Source organism: Podarcis melisellensis (assembly GCF_964234715.1).
Source record: "Podarcis melisellensis genome assembly, chromosome: 4".
In the NCBI taxonomy this organism is placed as follows: Eukaryota; Metazoa; Chordata; class Lepidosauria; order Squamata; family Lacertidae; genus Podarcis; species Podarcis melisellensis.
In genome coordinates, this window is record NC_138531.1 from 20,434,846 (window position 1) to 20,455,350 (window position 20,505).

A 20,505-nucleotide genomic window follows, 5' to 3' on the forward strand; every position below is an offset into this window, starting at 1 on the left:
GTTAGGCCCACATTCCTTCCTGGTTGTTCCTTCGTCTCTCTCTCAAGAGTCAACCAAAACAAGCAGCAAAGGGTGGCAGCCTCAATGAACCACATAATTTTACGAAAAAGTTGCGCTCTAAAATTACTTAGCCGCTGAAGTCAGAGAGCCCCTTCACATTTCACGTTCTTGGGGTGCAGTGTGTAACATGCATGACAAAGACACTGGTTAAAAATGCACACATACAGAAGGGAGCAGTGACTGGCCGCTCCCCCAAAATGTACATTTATGGAAAACACTAAAATGTCAACGGGCCACCAGTTTATGTATGGATATTTAACACCCTAAAGTGTGGAACACCTGCGTGCTTTCTAATTAACTCAACAGAAAAGTTCAGGTGTGTGTCTTTCTTCCCTAAGTCTTGCTACAGTAATTAAGATTTTAGATTCTGTTGAGTTTATGTGTCTCAACAAGGAGCCATAGTTTACTGAGGGACTGCAGAAAGGTCTAAGTTGGTTCTCCAACTTCTGTATTGAAAAGGAAATCAGGAAATCAGTCCAGCGCCGAGGGCCTTCTGGCTGTTCCCTCATTGCGAGAAGCAAAGCTACAGGGAACCAATCAGAGGGCCTTCTCGGTAGTGGCGCCCGCCCTGTGGAACGCCCTCCCATCAGATGTCAAAGCGATAAACAACTACCTGACATTCAGAAGACATCTTAAGGCAGTCCTGTTCAGGGAAATTTTTTATGTGTGATATTTTGAGTGTATTTTTGGTTTCTATGGAAGCTGCCCAGAGTGGCTGGGGAAACCCAGCCAGATGGGTGGGGTACAAATAAATTATTATTGTTATTATTCCGGGAAAATTATTTCCGCTGTAGAGACAGGCCCAAAGAAACTCCACCAAAGCCCAATGTTTAACCTGCTCCCTATGCTTACTGAGCCTTGGGCTTCAAGTCTTAACTTTTGGCTTCCATTCTTTAGTAAATAAAGTAGGTGGTCAGAAGGTATCCAGCTGGTATTTTAGCGTTAGATCAAAATGCACAAAAATAGAACTACAGCTAAGACACTTCAGCAACTTCCAAGAATTCTTGTCATTGTTTTCTTGTTTTCTTAGTGGCACTTTGGGAAGTTTGAAGATTATTTTTGTTAACTTGGTCATGAAAGAAGCTGGAGAACCCCTAATTCTACTGCATTCCTGGATATATTTTATTTTGAAGATGCATATAGAGCATTATCAAGCCATTTTTTAAAATGCTGCAGCAGCCCCTGTGTAAACATAGACAGACCTATCTATTTTCTGATTTCCACCCTCAACTGTTCACATACATTTTAGTAGTTAGGGACTCTCTCTAAATTCCCAGTAAATAATATGAACTTAAATCTCATTGGTTCTAGCTACGCTATTGAGATATTCAACATGTGCTTATGTAATTGTCCAATGTAAGACAATAGTTCATTCATTACAAGTGTGTAATGAATATTCTAAATCAAAAGCTTTGCTGCTGTCAGACAGCAGAGGGTGCTAACATCCTAAAAAATACAACTTCAGTTGAGGTACCATAGTTTTGTTGCTCATACCATTGCAATGTTAAGCAGCAGTCTGGTGTCCCTACATTAAAGGGATATTTATTCATCATCTTTTCTTTCTTTTTTTTTTTTTTACTTGCTAGTATGTACTATATAATAGTGAAAATTATACCTATTTTGACTATATGGAAAGACATTATAACAAACATATATCTGCTTCGTATTCTGCCTGATAATGTTTAGTAGCTGCAGCATAAGCAAGTATTTGACAGAAATTAGCCTAAACACATCTTCGTTGGTATTTTAGAAGTACCAAACAATCATCATTTGGAAGCATAAAGGTGCTGCGTAGTAACACCTCACAGAAACTCAATGAACCGAAAGCAAGTGTTGCATTTTATTTCCTTTCATCCTTCCTACTGGATACATTTCCCACTCCAACCCCACCCCTACCCCCCCCCAAAAAAATATTGGAAATTGCATCAATATCTAATACAAAGGAAGAAACCTTGTTCACAGCAAGATATACTCTAAAACAAGGGAGGCTCAATTGCCCACAGAAAGGATACTAGTTTGAATGACCATGATCAATGCTCCCCAAACTGATGTTATCCAGTTGTTTTAGACTAGAACTCCCATCAATCACAGCCAGTATGGTCAATAGTCAGGGATGATGGGAGCTGTGGTAGAAGGCACACAGTGAAGGCTCTTCTAGAGCAAGGATGCCCAGCTTACCAGGTATTCCTGGTTATTTCCCTCATGTTTTCAAATTTATTTCGACTACTGTAGCAGATGAAAGGATATCTTCATAACAGCATAATCTTATGCATGCTTACAATTAAACTTAAGTCCCAGTGTGCTCCGTAGTCCTTATCTCTATTTAAGTCTTTATAGAAAACTAATGAGAATCTTCATACAGCATTGTGAGATTAGAATCGCGGCAAGTTCATCGAGTGAAGGCATTGAGAAATTCATTTGTTTCTGCTTGGCAGGAAGAAAACTCACTGCAAAATCTAAACTTCATAGAACTGTTTCATACCTCTGGTGGGCTCAGGAATATTTCATCAAACAGACTCCTAGACTCCCTAAATTGGCCGTGCTAAGCATGTAAAGAAAATAAGACAGAAGAACTAAAGGAATGTTAAGCCATTCAGTACAAGTCAAACATTCAAGCAATGTTTCTAGCAAACTAAATTAGAATTTAAATGTAATGTAATATAAAAGGAATTGAAAATAGCTCACAGAGAGAGATCCAGTAATTCAAATACTGACAGTGCTTTTCTAAACATTTGTATTCAGAGGCAAGCCCCACTGTACAATGGGACTTACTTCTGAAGCATAGAATTTTAGCATGGAAATAGATTATTGCTATTTGGTCCGATTAGAAATGAAAAACTCATGAGGAAACAGTCACACAAAAAGGTGTTTTACTACACAGTATGCAACAGCTTTTACAAATGGGCAACTGAGGTCAAAATACAGGCTAAAACAGCTTTCTGTGGTCTTAACATTTATCTGGGATAGCATATCACATTGTTACTGTGATGGCAAACCCCTGTATTTGAGCAAACACTTTCTTATCCGATTTATAAGATTTGAGAGTAGTTAAAAAGGGCAGGAAGTTTCCAATGCTACCCCCATTTCAGTGTAAGAGTGAGTGAGTTTGTTTAAGTAAGCAAATGTCTTTTCATTAAGATGAATACAATATGTTGCATTCAATGTAGAGCTAACCAAAACATTCCATCACTGCAAGGATTTCTTCTTGCTCCTGCACCCCCTAAATCAATTCTGGGGATTCCTCCAACCCAGTTTAGCAGATTTGGGGTGGCACAAGGAGCATGTAAGGAGGTGAGGAAGGGAAATCCCCTTGTAACACCACTAATTGTACTAGCACAGCTATTTAGCTGAATACCACCTACAGCCCAGTACAATGACATCAGAGATGGAAAAACATTTCAAATATTTATGCAGTAGTTTTATATTTATATATACCAGACTTGAACAAGAATGAGAATAAAAACCTGCAAAAATTCCTATGTGCCAGCAAAATTATTAAGCATGTGCATGCAGCCAGGTACCTGCAGTTTTGTACTGTGACATATACTTACTCTCTAGCACTGTAACCGGTGACCCTTCAGATTAAATGCAGCTTAACCACTGCATATGGTGGCCCACCAAGAATTCAGTGGAGCTACTATTGTTGCCTTTCTAGGTCTACGAAATAGAAAGGACTACTGTGCTCTTGTAGCTGGTGGACTGTGCATAGTTTGATTAGTTATGAACTGAGTTCATGAATATTAAGCATGAAATAAAGCATGAAGTAGTCAATGGGTCCTTTTTTTCTTTCCTTTACTCCGTAAAGTGCTACAGAAACATTCTCTATTCTTAAGATGCTTTGTACAAATAATCAAAGCAACCCCCTCTTAATTTAGCTAGCTAATATATCCTTTAACAAGCTAAGCGTCAGTGAAGTTTGCTTCGGAAATTGATTTTTATCCAATATATAGTGAAGCCAATCCGAAGTTGCGCATTTCAAAATTGCATGTTTTCATGCTGCCCAGATTGCTCACTCACTCTTTGCGCTGCTGCTGCTTCTGCTGCAACAGCTGCCATTGCTGCAGCTTTGGCCTTCTCCGCTTCATCATAAGTGGGAAGAGAGGTAGCTACACTGTATGGAGGTGGCACAGGGTAAAAGTCATTAGGCGATTCCATTTCTGTTAAAAAAAAACCACAGAGACACAAAGATCAACTCATGTTTTAGAGGCTAAATAATCGTTAGTCAGAACTAAAAGTCTATAAAGCCTTTAAGAATGCTGTATTGTTTCTTATAGCTAGAAATACTGAGGGTGGTTTGATATATTTATCAAAACAATTGATTCCTCATATCTCTGTCCTGTTAGGATTGTGGTCCACGTTTAATCAAATAAGACATGCTAGCCTTAGCATACATAGACAGAAAGGCATCCAAGACAAATCCATATCACAAAGAACATTAATTTAATCTGGTTATTTGCTCTATTAAGCACAAAGTCATTTGGGGTCCTGTACGAAAAGAAAAGAGCAGATCGCATTTTATAAAGGGCAGCAGAAGGAAGCATGAAGAGATGATGGCACCATATGCATCTGAAAAGATTATTCAAGCTATATTTACTGCTCCAGCATAGCTAAAAATATCTGAGGTTATATAAATGAAAGGAAATACCTGCTGTTGCAGCTGCTTCTGCAGCAATACTACAGTAAGGTGGAGGTGAAGTATCTTCTTCAGGTAAAGATGCCTCCATTTGAGAGGCTGGTGCAGTTTCTGTAGAGGTGGAAGGTTGTTCAGCCACTGATGATTCTGGAAGATCATCTTCATTGTGAAGCTTTTAAGAAAAACAAATACATTCAGGGAACTGTTTCATCTACTCCAATGCAATTTATTAAGTAATGACTGAAGAGAAACCAGTAACAAGAGTAACTCCTAATCTGGACTTAACCATACTACAGTGGTACCTCTAGTTACGAACTCAATTCGTTCCGGAGGTCTGTTCTTAACCTGAAACTCTTCTTAACTAGTGACGTGCTTTCGCTAATGGGGCCTCTTGCTGCCACTGCACCGCTAGCACACAATTTCCGTTCTCATCCTGGGGCAAAGTTTTCAACTCGAGGTAACTCTTCCAGGTTAGCGGAGTTTGAAATCTGAAGCGTTTGTAACCTGAGGCGTTTGTAAGTCGAGGTACCACTGTACTCACCTCCCGCCTCTCCCAAAAGGCAGCAAGTACGTGAAATGTTTTTCCCCCAAAAAAATGTACAGTACTACTTACAAGTATTTGCCCGTGATAAAAGGCTGAATGGTACTGTAGTGTTTCACCATCACCCTATTGTGTGTATTGGGGGAGGGGGTGTATTTGAGAGTTTTCCTAAAAGAACATAAGGATCAACTAGACCCAGACAAAGTAAATGAGTGAGAATATATGAAACCATTTCATGATATGTAGATAACAATGTGCTATTTCAGAATATCACAGAACATTGCCTAAACTGTCAACTGCCCTCTTCCTGACAGATAATTGGGAGTGAAGTCCAACTCATTGCACCTTTGATGTATTGCGACTTATTATGTAGCTTGCACTAGGCAATCTTCTAACAACCCTTGATGTTAGGCCCTATAATGTGCAATTATGGTTGATTCAAATACTAGTCCAGAGTGTGAAGCAAGAGTTTCCTATGAACAACAATAACATTTCAGATTTGCCTGAAAATCCTCCAATTATTTCACTATGTCTACAAAGTCCTAGTTTCAGAATATACAGAACAAGCCATGATAGTAAAAAATAAGGGTTATGCAAACCACTTGTAGCTGCCCAGATTTAAATATATATATTTATATATATAACCATTCAGAAATGGTTGAGATGCAGCCATTTACCATTTCCTCAAGAAGTGTAAATTCTTGTCATCAAATTGGTGCTTGTTCTTTTTCTGAATTCTTGTTATACAGCTCATTCTGTTTGCCAGTTTTGTGATTCATCTGCATTTACATTATGATTCATCTAGGTACGTTCAAGAGGCTAGTTATAGTTTGCACTTACGTGATATGAACTAAAGAGATAAAAAGAACTGTTCTATAACTTGTTCATTATCAGCAGTTACACTGCTCGCATTGTGCGAGTCAGAAGTAATTCTACTAACAACTAACATCAGATCACATTGGCTGTTTTAAAGTCCTCCTCTTGAGCAAGAGTTGAAAAATTCCACCACTCAATCTACAACCAAAAAGGTTATATAACAGCACTCAAAAAGCATTATCCTGTAAGTGAAAGCATTGCGAGACACCTTCCAATTCCTCAAGCCTTTCCCGATGTCCCTTGATGAAAAGGGACCTTATACCAAAATTTAAAAGCTCTGTGAAATCTAACAAACATCCCTGATTTCACAGTTTTGTGAAGGGGTGTTTGTGTACAACAGGGCTGTACAGCCAATGTCTCCAGGCACCCTGAGGTCATATGGCACCACCTGCCCCAACCCCAATGTTCACGTTCAATGAAGATGTCTTCTACAAAGAAAAGCATATACATACAGACGTATTTACACAAGTTTTACTTTGCAGACATCTAGGCCTAATGCTTAGACATCCAGAGCACTTACATTTCACAACCCTAGATTCACGTCCAGATGAACGTCCTCACATTCTTCACAGCATGTGACTTTACACCATGCACACATGAAAGTGTATAGTATTTCACAATACTGCAGCTTCTCACACACAGTTTAGCTCTGTGGTGTCTGTTCTATTTAGGTGTTTTATTTCAACCACCACACTTAACTTTCTGCTTTGGACATTTGGAGATCAACATGTTGACGTTATGCCTTTTGGGGTTGCACAGAGTGTTAATTGCAAAGACAGATACTAAGAAATGCACTGGATTCTTAGTGACCCCAGATATTCTGTTTCATGAAACCCAAATTCCTGTGCCATGAAATGCACAATTGTTTGAAAAATAAAATTCTGTTCTGAACTTTTAAAAAATGCACTTTTGTAACTTGGGGGGGGGGCTTGTAATATATATGCAAATTGTGGGAAGATATGAACTGTTACCAGATCTACTCATGTTTCTGTGCAAGAAACAATTGTGCATCACAGATTTCATTGCAACAAGCATGATTACTCTGCAAATATCAACACTGCTTTGCTCTGACACAGAGGCTAATCTTATTAAGGGCAGGGCTGGGCTTAAGAGGCACAGCATTAAAGAACACAGGTAGCAAGTTATCCTTTGTCATCACAATATAATTTCTGGCCTCCTGCCAGAAAGGAAGCAAAAGACAGGTTTCTTGCCAATTGGACCATGCTCTTAGTACACAACTTTTTCTACTTCAAGGAATATTATCTTCATTAATATTTATTAAACTTGCACCCTACCCTTCCTTCCAGGGCAGCAAACATCAAAATGTTAAGACAATTTAAAACCTCTATAAGCCATCTAAGAACATAAGCACTTTTTCAATAACTGTAGAGTAACTCCCAATAATCTCATCACTGCGAGTTGGTACTTGCTGCGAGGGTTGCCTCAGTTATTTTAACCAGTTAGGTATGTAGTTACATGATTCCTTATGTGTATCATTTATAGACAAGGAACTTCCCTGTACAGCACAGCTAATATAGGGAGAATATTTGTCAGTATCTACCAATACTTAGCTTGAACCACTCTCTGCTTGGAGAATATTTTTTTTATATATAAATAATTTTTATTATTTTCCAATACAAAACAAAAAAGAAATACAATTATACCAAATTTTCACAAATTTTCACAAATTTGTTGCTTTTTGGACTTCCTTCGGATTCTCTGAGAATCGTCCATATTTACTTCTCAGTTTACGCATTTCTCTGTATATATTGCCATTCAGCTTCCCTCCCACTCCTGTTTGTGTTTTTAACAATATATATCTGTTTTCATAGTGCTTCTTGAAACCCCACCAGTGTTGTTTGCACATCTGCTTGGAGAATATTAGGCTGGGGTGATACTTAGTTTCAGGTACTGTAACTTCCTCCTGTTTCTTACAACAGAGCCACACTCATTACTCACAGCCAAGCCAAAACAAACATATTATAGGGCATGTGCAAAGCTCCAGCTGAATTGAGCATCTGGGGAATGGAACCAGATTTGGGGGAAGCTGATAAAAAATATGTAGGAAGCCCACCGCAGAGTCAAATTTCTCCCACTGAACAAAATCTTGCTGCTTGAACAGAGCAAGCTTTGAATGTTTAGCCTGGAAAAAGATGGCACTGAGAGGAGATATGATATCCATCTTCAAATATCTAACAAGCTGTCACATGAAAGAGGAAGCAAGCTTGTTTTCTCCTGCTCTCGAAGGTAGGCCCTAAACCAATGGATTCAAGTTACAAGAAAGAAGATTCCAACTAAGCATCAGGAAAAACTTTCTGACCGAAAGAGCTGTTCGACCGTGGAAAGGATTCCCTCAGAAGGTGATGGATCCTCCTTCCTTGGAGGTTTTTAAGCAGATGTTTTAGTTGTGATTCCTGCATTGCAGGGAGATGGACTAGATGACCGCTGGGGGTGCCATGCAACTTTATGGTACCATGATTCTACTAAATAAGAGCAGGCTGTGTGGGTGAACTGCAGGAAAGAGTAGATTTTCCCAGCTCTACTTTATTGCTTCTTGGGTTATTCCTTGAGTTGTACTATTTAGTAATAAGGAAGAATAATTTCCAGAATTCTGGTAGACAAAGAAAGCACTTCTGAAGAAGAGGAGGAGGAGGAGAAGGAGGAGTAGTAGTTTGGACTTGATACCCCACCTTTCACTCCCCTTAAGGAGTCTCAAAGCGGCTAACAATCTCCTTTCCCTTCCTCCCCCACAACAAACACTCTGAGAGGTGAGTGAGGCTGAGAGACTTCAGAGAAGTGTAACTAGCCCAAGGTCACCACCCAGCAGCTGCATGTGGAGGAGCAGGGAAGCAAACCCGGTTCACCAGATTACGAGACTACCACTCTTAACCACTACACCACGCTGGTTTATTGCTTTGGCCAACATTAAACTTTGTTTTAACTATCCCTGCTTCCTTGAACAGAAAGTCTGTGAATTCACTGACGGGGAGGGGGGGAGGGAGCAACAGAAGACCAGCACTGCCCTCTGAACTACATACTTCTAAAGGAAGCAGGGAAGCAAGATGAAAATCTTAGCCCGGCAGTTTGAATTACATTTATGTTTCACAGATGGAAACATTGACAACAATAATGATAAGCAATCTTACATTTTTGAGTGATGTGCCTATTCCCCCCCCCCCCGCCCACCTCTGTGATATTTGATCTGGCCACAAATGAAAGAAAAGCTGCAGTCCTATTCACCCTTATCTGGGAGCATGTTTCACTGAACTCAGAAGACTTACTTCTCATCAGACTTGGATAATATTGCATTGGAAGTGATACTCGTTTGCGTGTGATGGAATGCAGATGGGAGTGACAAACAAGGTAGCAGCTTTCAAACCATCTACTTTCTCAGCAGAAAGAAAGAAAGAATAATCTGCAACACTTGTGTGTTGCAGAGAATTCTGCAGTGTTCTAGGATTTATGAGGGGAGGGATGGCAGCTCCCCCTTGGAATCCTAGCCAACTTCTGATGGACTTATTAGTGCCTGCTGGAACTCCTGCAAGAATGCCCATCTAAGGGGGACTGAGCAATTTATCTTTGCTGGAAAACTTTACGTACAGATTAAGTTATGCCCAAGTCTTGCTTTGTAAAACCAACATTGGGGGAGCATAAGAATTCTAGTAAAAAAAAAAGCACAGACGATGAAAACTGAAGTCAGCCCTGTTCAAGGGCACAAATGAAGGAAGGACCCTGGGGCCAATCTTGATAGGCACCATGTGAACTGAGAGTGAATCTCACTATCTCTATTGCTGCAAACTGAAGGAGAAGATCAGTAGCGCTGCAGAAGCTGCCTTACTGAGAAGCTTGTCCACCTTTACAAAACCCTGAACAGCCTTCCAAGGAATCACTGGAACAGAGTTCAAACACTATTGCAACAGACACAGTGAATGATTGTTACTATAAGCTTCAAAAACTGGGAAAGTTGCTAGTTGCTGCTGAATATTGGTGCCCCCCTTCACTTGTGGTTTCCTATATTCAGAATAACAACAAAAATCTGTTTAAAAAAAAACCTGTAAATTTCCCACATTCACAGTAATAGACAGAAATACATTATTGATTCCAAGTGTAGCACAAGCCCCTTTCACTAACTCAAGCCTATCACATTCAGATATACAACCTACAGATTTTCTTGGCTGTGGTTCAAAATTTCACAATGAGGTTGATCATATCATATAACATGGGCGGAATTATGTCAAAAGTGAGACAGCAGATATCTACTGAATTTTCACTAGTTAGAAGTGAATTCTGTTCTGAAGCTTGGTGAAGGCTCGGAGGCCACATATGGCCCACTAGGACTCCTGATCTGTCCCTCAGGAATCAAACCAGGTCACAGCCCTTCCCCCAGTCCTGCTCCATGTTTTCCTTGAGTGCTTCTACCTGGCTGGAATTTGCTCTCTGTGGTAACGCCCCTTGCTTTCCTGGATTTAGGTGTGTGCGAAAGAGAGGGAGACAGATAGAAACATCTGACTTATGCAGCTTACTGTACAAAGGTAGAAGTGCAGAGTTGGAAGGGACCCTGAGAGTCATACAGTCGAACCCCCTGCAATGCAGGAATCCTGCCCACAGCCACACCTGGTTAGGCTCAAGCCATCAACTTTCTGCTTAACAGCCAGACACACTGACCCATGGCGCCATTGGTAGGAGTCACATATCTTGCTCCACCCACTTTTGCCATGGTCCCTACCTACGTTTTGACTCTGGCCACTCCCACCACTGCCATAGTTGTTTCTCCATGCCAATGCCTACAAGGCACTGAAGCCCTTGAGCTGAAAAAAACGTTCTCCCCCCTGCTCTTCTCCCTCTTTTGTTAAGTAATAGAAGTAAAGGGAGAAATAGGACATGGTATGCTGCATTTCCTTCCTGTTTTCTAAATAGTTGATCAGCGAGGTTGCTTACAAGGTCCATATAGATTTCAGATGCAGCATTTGCCTCACTTCCTCAATGAATTTATGAGCAACTGTGATACAAGGAACTTGCTTGAAGCGGAGCAAGTGTTAGAATGATGACACCCCAGGAAGTTATTCATACAAAAATAAGCAAACCTTGCAAAACACCACTGTATAGAAAGAGCGATGCCATCATAGTTATAATTGATGGCTACCATATTCTGCCTCCTGTTATAAGAATTCTAAGGTCTCAAATATAGAATAAATATTAACAAATGCTCACATATCTAAATATATAAACCATGTGTCTGAAATAGTACAGGAGAGCAATCCTGATGCCCATTTTGACTCTCTCAATGACCTCAAATATTCCTCTGCAGCAAGGGAGGCAAATGGGGAAAGCCTTCCCATTGTATTTTCACTTACAAATCATATGATGTATGCATGATGATTTTGGGGTGGTCTTTGGCTAAGGGGGTTGGGCAATGTCAAAAGTCTTTAAAGGTTCCTGCACACTTTTGTCTCCCTCCTTGGAACAGAAAAATAAGTATCTGCCTTGCTTTCCACTGGATCCAGTCTCCATCCATTTTTCTCTGACCGATCATGGACTTAGGGGACTCAAGAGTCCCATGGGGAACTTGGCAGCAAAAGCCAAACCCCAATTTTTACATCACTCCACAGTCGAGGCAGCAACACTTCCAAGTACCACAAGAAACCACAGGAGGGGGAGAGTGCTCTTGTGCTTGAAATCATGCTTGCTAGTTTCTCACAGGAATCTGGTTGGCCACAGTGAGAACAGGATGCTGGCCTTGATGTGCCAATGGACTGATCCAGCAGGTCTTTATGTTCTTATAAAGAATGCTAATTAATGCTCAATCAGTTACCCTTACAGCATTCCTGTAAACTAGGTCAGTAAAATTAATATACTGAAGTCAAGGAATTGAAGTGGAGAAACATTTGACCTAGGTCAGAGATTTCAACCAGCGACTGTGTAGAAAGCCATCTTGTGAAATACTAATTGGTCATATTCATAATGCACACAAATACTAAAAGCTGATATACATAACCGGTATACAGAAGGAGGAGCAAACCCAGCATAAATTTTCAGTTTTCCCTATACAGCATAGTAAGAGCTGGGTGGTTTTGATTTTTAAAGAGAAATGTAATACAAAGGAGGAGTATCTGGAGCTGACTGTAACAGCAGTGCAATTAGTTAAGGGTGGGAGGGGTGAAGGGAGCAAGGGGAAGAACGAAGGGTTTAAGTGGCCAGTGACAAAATGCTTCAAATGGCACATCAATTTTCAGACGTACCCCTTGCTGCCTGCCTTCCGCATACGCATATGGTGTGGGCAGGCTTTTAGTTTTCAAAAAGTCAAGACATCTAGTGAACCTTCCCTTGCCACTTTCCATTTCTTAAACTAATGTTTCTGGGGAGAGAAGATTAAACTTTAAACATTGTCATAGGCCTGGAATGGAGAACCTATGGCTCTCCAGCAGAATTAGGATTCCACCTCCCATCAGTTTCATAGCTAATGGGGAGTTACAGTCAATGGGTGGCCACCAATTTACCATCCCAATATATAGGCCAAATATGGGAAGTGACTTGATTCAATCTGTATAGTCAGCTTCTGCTTGGGGGTGGAGGGTAATAGTTATTTCTGAGCTTGATTTTCTGGAGAAAGGGTAAGTACAGATCTGCAGCAGTCTCCTCACTCAAACTATGCATATCTATGTGCACCCCAAAATACTCCTTAATTTCTCTTCCCGAAATATGCATGAAAGGGTATACTTTTTTGTATATTGTGCATGAGCAATCAGATTTAAAACCACATCAGCATGTAACCTAAAATCAGAGGCATGGGGGAAGTCTTACAGTACATCATTTCATTAATGCCTATTAAAGTTTCATTTGCAAGCCAAGGGTTATGTTTTTCTGATTTACTTGCTTTAATGACTGGAACATATCCAATTATAAGCCTATTTATTTGTTTCTTTTTTTTCTTTTAAATTGTTTTAACACCCTTAATTTCTACTTGCCATGAGCAATAACAAACAAGCAAAAGCAATAAGTGCAAAGGAGTTTGCTTTAAGGGTTGCTCCATGCCAAAATCGTCCATCATGTGATAAGCCAAGGAAGGAACAAGTTAAGTGCTATGTGGTTAGTTCCTTAAGTTCTGCACGCAGCCAATCCTTAAAGGCACCTATGATGTAACTACAGCTGCCTCCAGCAGAATCAAGAAACCACCTACGGTTTCCCAGCACAAACAAATGCTATTATCTGCTTACAGAAAAGGTTCAGCAGGGGTGAAAGAAACCTTCTAAGAAACATTGAGCTTCACACTCTTTCCATTCATAAAATGAGGCACAGGGTAAGAGATGCTCTGGTTCTTAATCTTGTATGTGCAAAGATCTGCTTTTAAGCATGTTTCAATGCACATTGTTTGAAGTACACTTTGTATATAGTCACATTTCCAGGGACTGTGTGTATTCAAAGCAAAGAGAAATATAAAGAAATAGCAAAGTCCAAAGCAACTTTTTGCCAAATACTTTTGTTTATAAATTTAAATCCAGCATTCTTACTCAGCCATTCTCAAAATGGTTTGCAAACCAGAATAAAATCACAATGCTGGAATATCTTTTATTCCAAAATATGAGCTCTTTTACTATATTCAAATATATTCCTTATTTCAGGGCACAAAATTTTATAGGGTGGAGCTTCAGAAAGTTGAGGCTCGCTCATCCTACACATAGGAAGCTGCTTTATAGTGAGTCCTGCCACTGGTCCATCTAGCTCAGTATTCTCTACATTGATTGGCAGCAGCTCTCCAGCGTTTCGGACTGGGGATATTTCCAGCCCTGCCTGGATATGCCAAGGATTAAACCTGGGATCTTTTGCAGGCAAGGCAAGTGCTCTATCACTAAGCTCCAGCCCTTTCCTACAGAGAGATGTAAGAATGCAAAAAATTGTACTAATACAGCATGTTAGTTTACAGATAAGGAGTGGTCATTAACATCTAGAATGAGGTAGGCTCTTTTTAATAGTCTACGTTTCTAGTAAAATGCTTACCCATCACTGAAAAACACCTTAATTATGTAAAAGCAGCAGCAAAGAATAGGTAACATCCAGTATGGGGATATAGGTTTCACACCTTTTGTCCAATTTCGACCCAAGAGCATTCAAACTGACCCCAAAAAAGACATGAGGTACTGCCAAAAATTTGGGAGCATCATTGAAACAATGTAGAAAAATCTGTTAATAATGGCAAAAAAAATCTCTTTTTTACTTTATTTTTAGATAAAATTGTTCATATAAGTTGAGAAATGACTGGCATTTGGCATATTATAGGTACACCAACATTTTCCTCTCTCGGCTTGCTATCTGACATCAAACATCTCTATTAAGATAGTATTCCTGGTATAAAACAATACTCCCCACCCCCACCATATTTCAGCTAAGTTCCTTCTATTTAGAGGGTAGTTGGTACCATCTTGAGGAAATAAAATAGGTGGGATTTGTTCCAAAGCCTCTGACCTTAATAAAAGTGTTAGTTATGATGGCAGTCAATAACGAGTGGCTTTCACTGAAAAAAAGATATTTCAGAAATAGGTAGCAAAAATATGAAATATGAAGCAACAAAATGACAAAACTACATGATCATCCTCAATGTGAAATAAAAAGCAATTAGAGGAAAATTAAAGAGAACCTGATTTCATAAGAGTACGTTTTATTATGCCAGTATGTTGCCAATACATATTCCTTTCTTCGGACCACTTATCTCCATTACAAAATTCACTTTCAAATGCAATACAGAAATCCCAACAAGAATTGTGCTCGGTCGTTTCTTCATTTAATAAGAGAAACTGTGCACCTATGGACTCTTCAGTGTTACCAAGCAATATAGATCTGGGATGCCCCGGAGTGATATAGGTGTGGCATTAAGTATAAGAGCTGGAGCTGGAAACTGCATGTTGTTTTACAGGCTTCAAGGTTTTCATGGGTAATCAGTAGATTTCTTAACTGAGGCTTTGTCCGATTCATTGGTATAGGCAGTGTTAGAAACTTTTGATATGAAAGCTAGGAGCTCAATGGCACCTTCAACCTAGGTTATGGGCGCCACAACGGAATGTCTAGGCACGCTTTTTTTAATAAGTATACAAAGCTGAAAAGGAATGAACGGCAGCTAAAATATTATGTTCATTTTTCACATGGTTTAGTCCTTCCCCTGCCCACCTCCTAAAAGGGGTCTCTTCTCCAGTCTTCAAAGAGTAGCTGGAAGTGGGGAAGCAGAAAACGGTCACTCTGCAGTTTTAATCTGAAATCTTATGTGCAGAGCTCAGAAACTGCTCGCGCTAAGGGAATTCCCTGGCGGAAAACGCGCCTTGAACAATGGGCGTTTCGAATGCTGGGGGTGTAGGCCATTTTCATTGGCGGCCCTTCGAAAGCAGCACACACGCTTGTTAGGGGAGACTCAAAACCAGGTGCTACTGTATATTCAATGCTATTGCAGTGCACTTACCCAAACAGGAAGTGGCAGCACGGAAGGCTGTCTGCGGTTGGCAAAAGAAAAGCATCATCACCTGCTTATTGAATCATAAAAGTTCCCTCTCGCTCCCTTCACCAACCGAGGGGAGGCAGGGAAAGGGCCTAAAGTAAAACTTTGGGTAGGAACTGAATTCACATGAATCAATTCATTGATGCAATCATATCCACCGAAAGGCAAGGCAGGTGATGAATTATTGTTCTGGCGCGAAGCCCTACAAACCCGTTCTCACTGTGTTGACCTCCGAAAGGAGCGTGGCAGCATTTAAGCCGCCCAGAGTGGCTGGAGAAACCCAGCCAGATGGGTGGGGTATATAAAATATTTTTTTCTTTTTCTTTTTATTATTATGACCGCAGCCCTGCGGCGGAATCAGAGGTAACATTGAACCCCACCGTAGCATAGAAAGGTCTGCTCTTGAAAGGCAAGCACGAATCATAGTCATAATAATAATACAGTGGTTAAGTACTTAATTCGTTCCGGAGGTCCATTCTTAACCTGAAACTATTCTTAACCTGAAGCACCACTTTAGCTAAGGGGGCCTCCTGCTGCCGCCGCGCCGCTGGAGAACGATTTCTGTTCTTATCCTGAAGCAAAGTTCTTAACCTGAAGCACTATTTCTGGGTTAGCGGAGCCTGTAACCTGAAGCGTATGTAACCTAAAGCGTATGGAACCCGAGGTACCACTGTGCCTTTATTATTTTTACGCCGCCCATCTGATTGGGGTTGCGCCAGCCACCCTACAAAGACACAACAATACATTGTGTACTATTTCACATCGAGGGTGGTGTGTCATTTTGTCCTCGCGATTTGGAACATTTCCTCTTTTCGCTCCCTATTCCCAAAGCCCAAGATCTTTTGCTTTGTTTTGGGGTTTTTTCGGCGAAAGCCACGGGCCGTCGAGTGGCGACCTCCCGTTCCTAACGCGGGCTGGACTAGATGACCCTCGGCGTCCCCTCGACGGGGGGCTCCGAAAAGCTCATCTGGGCGGCAGCCAAAAGGGTAGGGGAAGCGCAGAGGAGGAAAGGGGGGGACCGTTAAGGACGAGGAAGGAGGAGGCCTCACCCCAGGAAAGTATTACAGAGAGCGGAGGCGCTTCCCGTTCGCCCCCGGAGGCCTGAGGCAATGGAGGGCTCCCCTCCTCAGCCTCGTCTCCCAAGCTGGCCAGGGGAGGCCTCGAGGTGGCCTGCGGCCTACCCTAACCCCGCCCTGCCGACGCGCTGACAGGACCCCGCGGCGCCACTCACCACTTGGTACCGGCTGGCGGGCTGCTGCTGGTGGTGCTCCATCCCGGCGACGGAGGCCTCTTCGGGCCTCGACGCTCGGCTAGGTGCTGTCGCCGCGGCGTCTCTCTAGCTCTCCCTTCTCTCTCTCTTTCCCTCCGCCTTCGTCGCTCTCGGGCCGGCTCCTCCCCTCGCGTCGAGGCCGCCCTCTCTCGGCTCGTCCCCCTCGGAGGCGCGCGCGTGACGGGAGGAGGAGGAGGCGTCGGAGGAGGCCTCATTTCTCCGGCGCTCGCTCCGAAGCACCGCGGTAAAGGTGGCCCGGGTCGGTTTTCGCAAGACCCGCTTCTCCGAGAGGCTCCCCGAATGAAACCGGGCCCCCCCACCCTCACAAACTGCGCGTCCGGATTTGTGCGGACCTCACCGCCGGTTTGCGCGGCCGCGTGTCCGGGAAATTCCGGGCGCGTGGCGCCGTGTGAGGATTTGTTGTTGTTTAGTCGTTTAGTCATGTCCGACTCTTCGTGACCCCATAGACCAGAGCACGCCAGGCACTCCTGCCTTCCACTGCCTCCCGCAGTTTGGTCAAACTCATGTTTGTAGCTTGGAGAACACTGTCCAACCATCTCGTCCTCTGTCGTCCCCTTCTCCTTGTGCCCTCCATCTTTCCCAACATCAGGGTCTTTTCCAGGGAGTCTTCTCTTCTCATGAGGTGGCCAAAGTATTGGTGTCTCAGCTTCAGGATCTGTCCTTCCAGTGAGCACTCAGGGCTGATTTCCTTCAGAATGGAGAGGTTTGATCTTCTTGCAGTCCATGGGACTCTCAAGAGTCTCCTCCAGCACCATAATTCAAAAGCATCAGTTCTTCGGCAATCAGCCTTCTTTATGGTCCAGCTAGTGCCGGATTTATGTATAAGCTAAACAAGCTATAACTTAGGGCCCCTTCTCTCTTGGGAGCCCCCCAAAAAATTAAAGGGGGGAAAAAACCTGCATGTGCATTTCCAAAATATAAGATAAAAAAAATAAAAATAAAACCTACATACAGCAACAGGGGTTTTTTTGTGTGTAGGCTCCTATTTGTTATGTGCAAATGGCTGTAGATACCTACAGTATTAGGTCCATAAATAACTATATAGCACATATCCAACACAAAAAACCAGCGGCAATTGGTTGTTGACAAAGGACAGCTGGGCATATAAAGGGCTCCATTACCTTCAGTAGCTTAGGGCCTCATCAAACTTTAATCCGGCCCTGGGGGGAGGCAAGGCTCTATACGCAGATAGAGGAGCTGCTTTTTTTTAACTGGGGGCGGCAGGGCTGCCTAAAATGAATTGTGGAGATGAGAAGGGACCCAAGGATCATCTAGTCCAACCCCCCCCCCATGTAATGCAGCGATGTTTGGGAGTATTCAGAGCATATGACTATATAATAGGACAGAGCATCACTCTAAGTAAGGCGTAGGAGACAATTCCTCGGGGCTGAGGCTTGGGCAAAGCCAAGCCCCCACCCCAATCAACCGAAATGGATACAAATTTGAGGTTCTGACCCCCCCCCCAACAAAAGCCTGCCCCACAAATCAATACAAATCTGTGGTTCTGCCCAACCAAACAAAAATCCTAGCTACACCCATTGGCCAAGGGGTCTTCGCACGCCCCCCAATAACTTATTTGAGGGGGTCACCCCCCACCCAAAAGTTGCATTGCCATTCAAATGGTGTCCGTCCACAACGTCATTATCATCAGCAACATCATAATCATCAGTGCTGTTTTTCTAGGGAAAGAGGTGCCGGATCCCACCTGAGAGGTGCCAAAGGCTCATTCACATGCATATCTTCAAACACGATATATGCCATCATGATTCCACAATGCCCTTCGGCAACTGGCATAACTCAAATAGGTCAGGTTCAACTGCGGAAAATAAATGGGCACACATCACGACATTTAGACTGTTTCCAAAACCAGTGAGGGGGCATTTCAGTCTCTCTGGAGGCAGGCAACTCTAGCGTGAAGCTTCCTAATTGGAATTCATTAGCAGTTCTGATGCTATGGCGTGTGGTTAGCTCATTACCGAAAGCGTTTGTCTCTTTTTAGCTGTCGTTCTTGCTATACCTATTCGTCTGTTGTGGCTGCTCCTCAGAAGTAGATCACACCCATGCTGATGGCATCTTGAACTCGTTCATTTAATCACTCCCACTTTCTCTGATTCACAGGCATGACTGCTGTTGCTTATGCAGCCAAAAACAACACCACACACTTCCACAAGAGTTGACAGCAATAGGCTTGGTGAAACCCTGAGGCTTGAAGCAGTAGAAAAAAATCATTAAGGAAAGTTGATGAGGACTGGGCATGCTCACGATTCATAGAATGCTTAATCACTTTTTTTGGGGGGGGGAGGTGGAAGAAGGAATGGAGTGGAATGACCTTCCAGACTGGCTGAGTGAAATTATAAATTGTTCACTCTACACTGCAACATTTTGTTGCAGCTCCCCCATGTTGGCTTCTGCATTCATTTGTGCTCTGCTCAAATTCAACTGTAATGCATCTACTACTACCTCTTCCTTCGCTTGCCCTTGCTCTGTAAAAATACTCTTCCTTGCATCCTCTTTAATAAGGTCACACACACAAACACACACAGTTGCTGTTTTGTTGTTGTTGTTTAGAGATGGTCGTCGTCTTCTTCTTTGGTGAGCACTCGTAGCCGAGTAAGATTGTCTTCCATAAACACAGTCTTGAGTCTCTCAGTGACTGTGGAGGCCAATTCTGGATCCACACATCCTTCCACAGTGGGGACATAGGTGTCTGGGCGGGACTTGATCATGGTGTGGATTTGCCAAGTGTGCCTTCCTCTTAGCTCGTTTCTCCCTTTTGTCCTGAGTTTGAGCGTCTTCAAAGTCAATGACACCTTTGGTAAAGGCTGTTCTCCAATTGGAGTGCTCGCAGACCAGTGTTTCCCATTTATCAGTGCTTATGTTGTTGTTTTTTAAAGATTTGCTTTGAGAGCATCTTTAAACCTCTTTTGTTGCCCACTGGTATTTCGCTTTCCATTCTTGAGTTGGGAATAGAGTAGTTGCTTTGGAAGACGATCATCAGGCATCCGCACAACATGGCCGGTCCAACGAAGTTGATGTTGAATATTGCTTTGACACTGGTGATCTTTGCTTCTTCCAGCACACTGACATTAATTTGCCTGTCTTCCCAGGTGATGTGTAAAAAATTTCAGAGACACCGTTGATGGAATTTTTCAAGGAGTTGGAGATGACATTTATAAGTGGACCATGTTTCACAAGCATACAATAAAGTAGGTAGTACAATAGCTTTGTATGCAAGCATTTTGTTTTCCCTGCAAATGTCCCAGTCCTCAAACACTTTGCACTTCACTCGGAAGACCTCAAGCGATGTTGGATTTCAGCATCAATGTCAGTTCTTGTGGAAAGATAAGTGCTCAGGTAGGAAAAGGGATTGACACTTTTTAACGTTACACCATTGAGTTGGATTTGTAGCATTACAAAGGGATTGTTTTGTATTCACCAGTATAGAGAAGCATCACATCTTTTTATGCTGCTGCTTCTGGCAGCCATTGTTTGCTGGCATCCACAGCACTTTTATCAATATATGAATACCCACTCACCCCACTTTGATGCCCAAAACATGTATCTGATGGTTGGCTCTGATCCCCAGAAACTCATGTCACTATGAATATGTTGGAATTGAAAAA

At 42.2% G+C, this 20,505-nt stretch overlaps 1 protein-coding gene across 4 annotated transcripts in view; it reads right to left on the reverse strand.

The window, feature by feature from the left end:
- NDFIP2 (Nedd4 family interacting protein 2) overlaps positions 1-20,505 on the reverse strand; it is a 55,199-nt gene that overhangs the window by 14,175 nt on the left and 20,519 nt on the right. Inside the window, exons 1-4 of one of the 4 annotated variants that reach the window (XM_081908291.1) lie at positions 16,823-16,991; positions 4,706-4,865; positions 4,078-4,217; positions 2,543-2,602 (exon numbers count right to left, since the gene is read on the reverse strand). In XM_081908291.1, the coding sequence (XP_081764417.1) occupies positions 2,543-2,602; positions 4,078-4,217; positions 4,706-4,865; positions 16,823-16,864 (402 nt within the window). In that variant the 5' untranslated portion in view covers positions 16,865-16,991. Of the gene's footprint in view, positions 1-2,542; positions 2,603-4,077; positions 4,218-4,705; positions 4,866-16,822; positions 16,992-20,505 lie in introns of those variants that run through there. The other 3 variants (XM_081908290.1, XM_081908293.1, XM_081908292.1) reach the window with 3 other exon arrangements.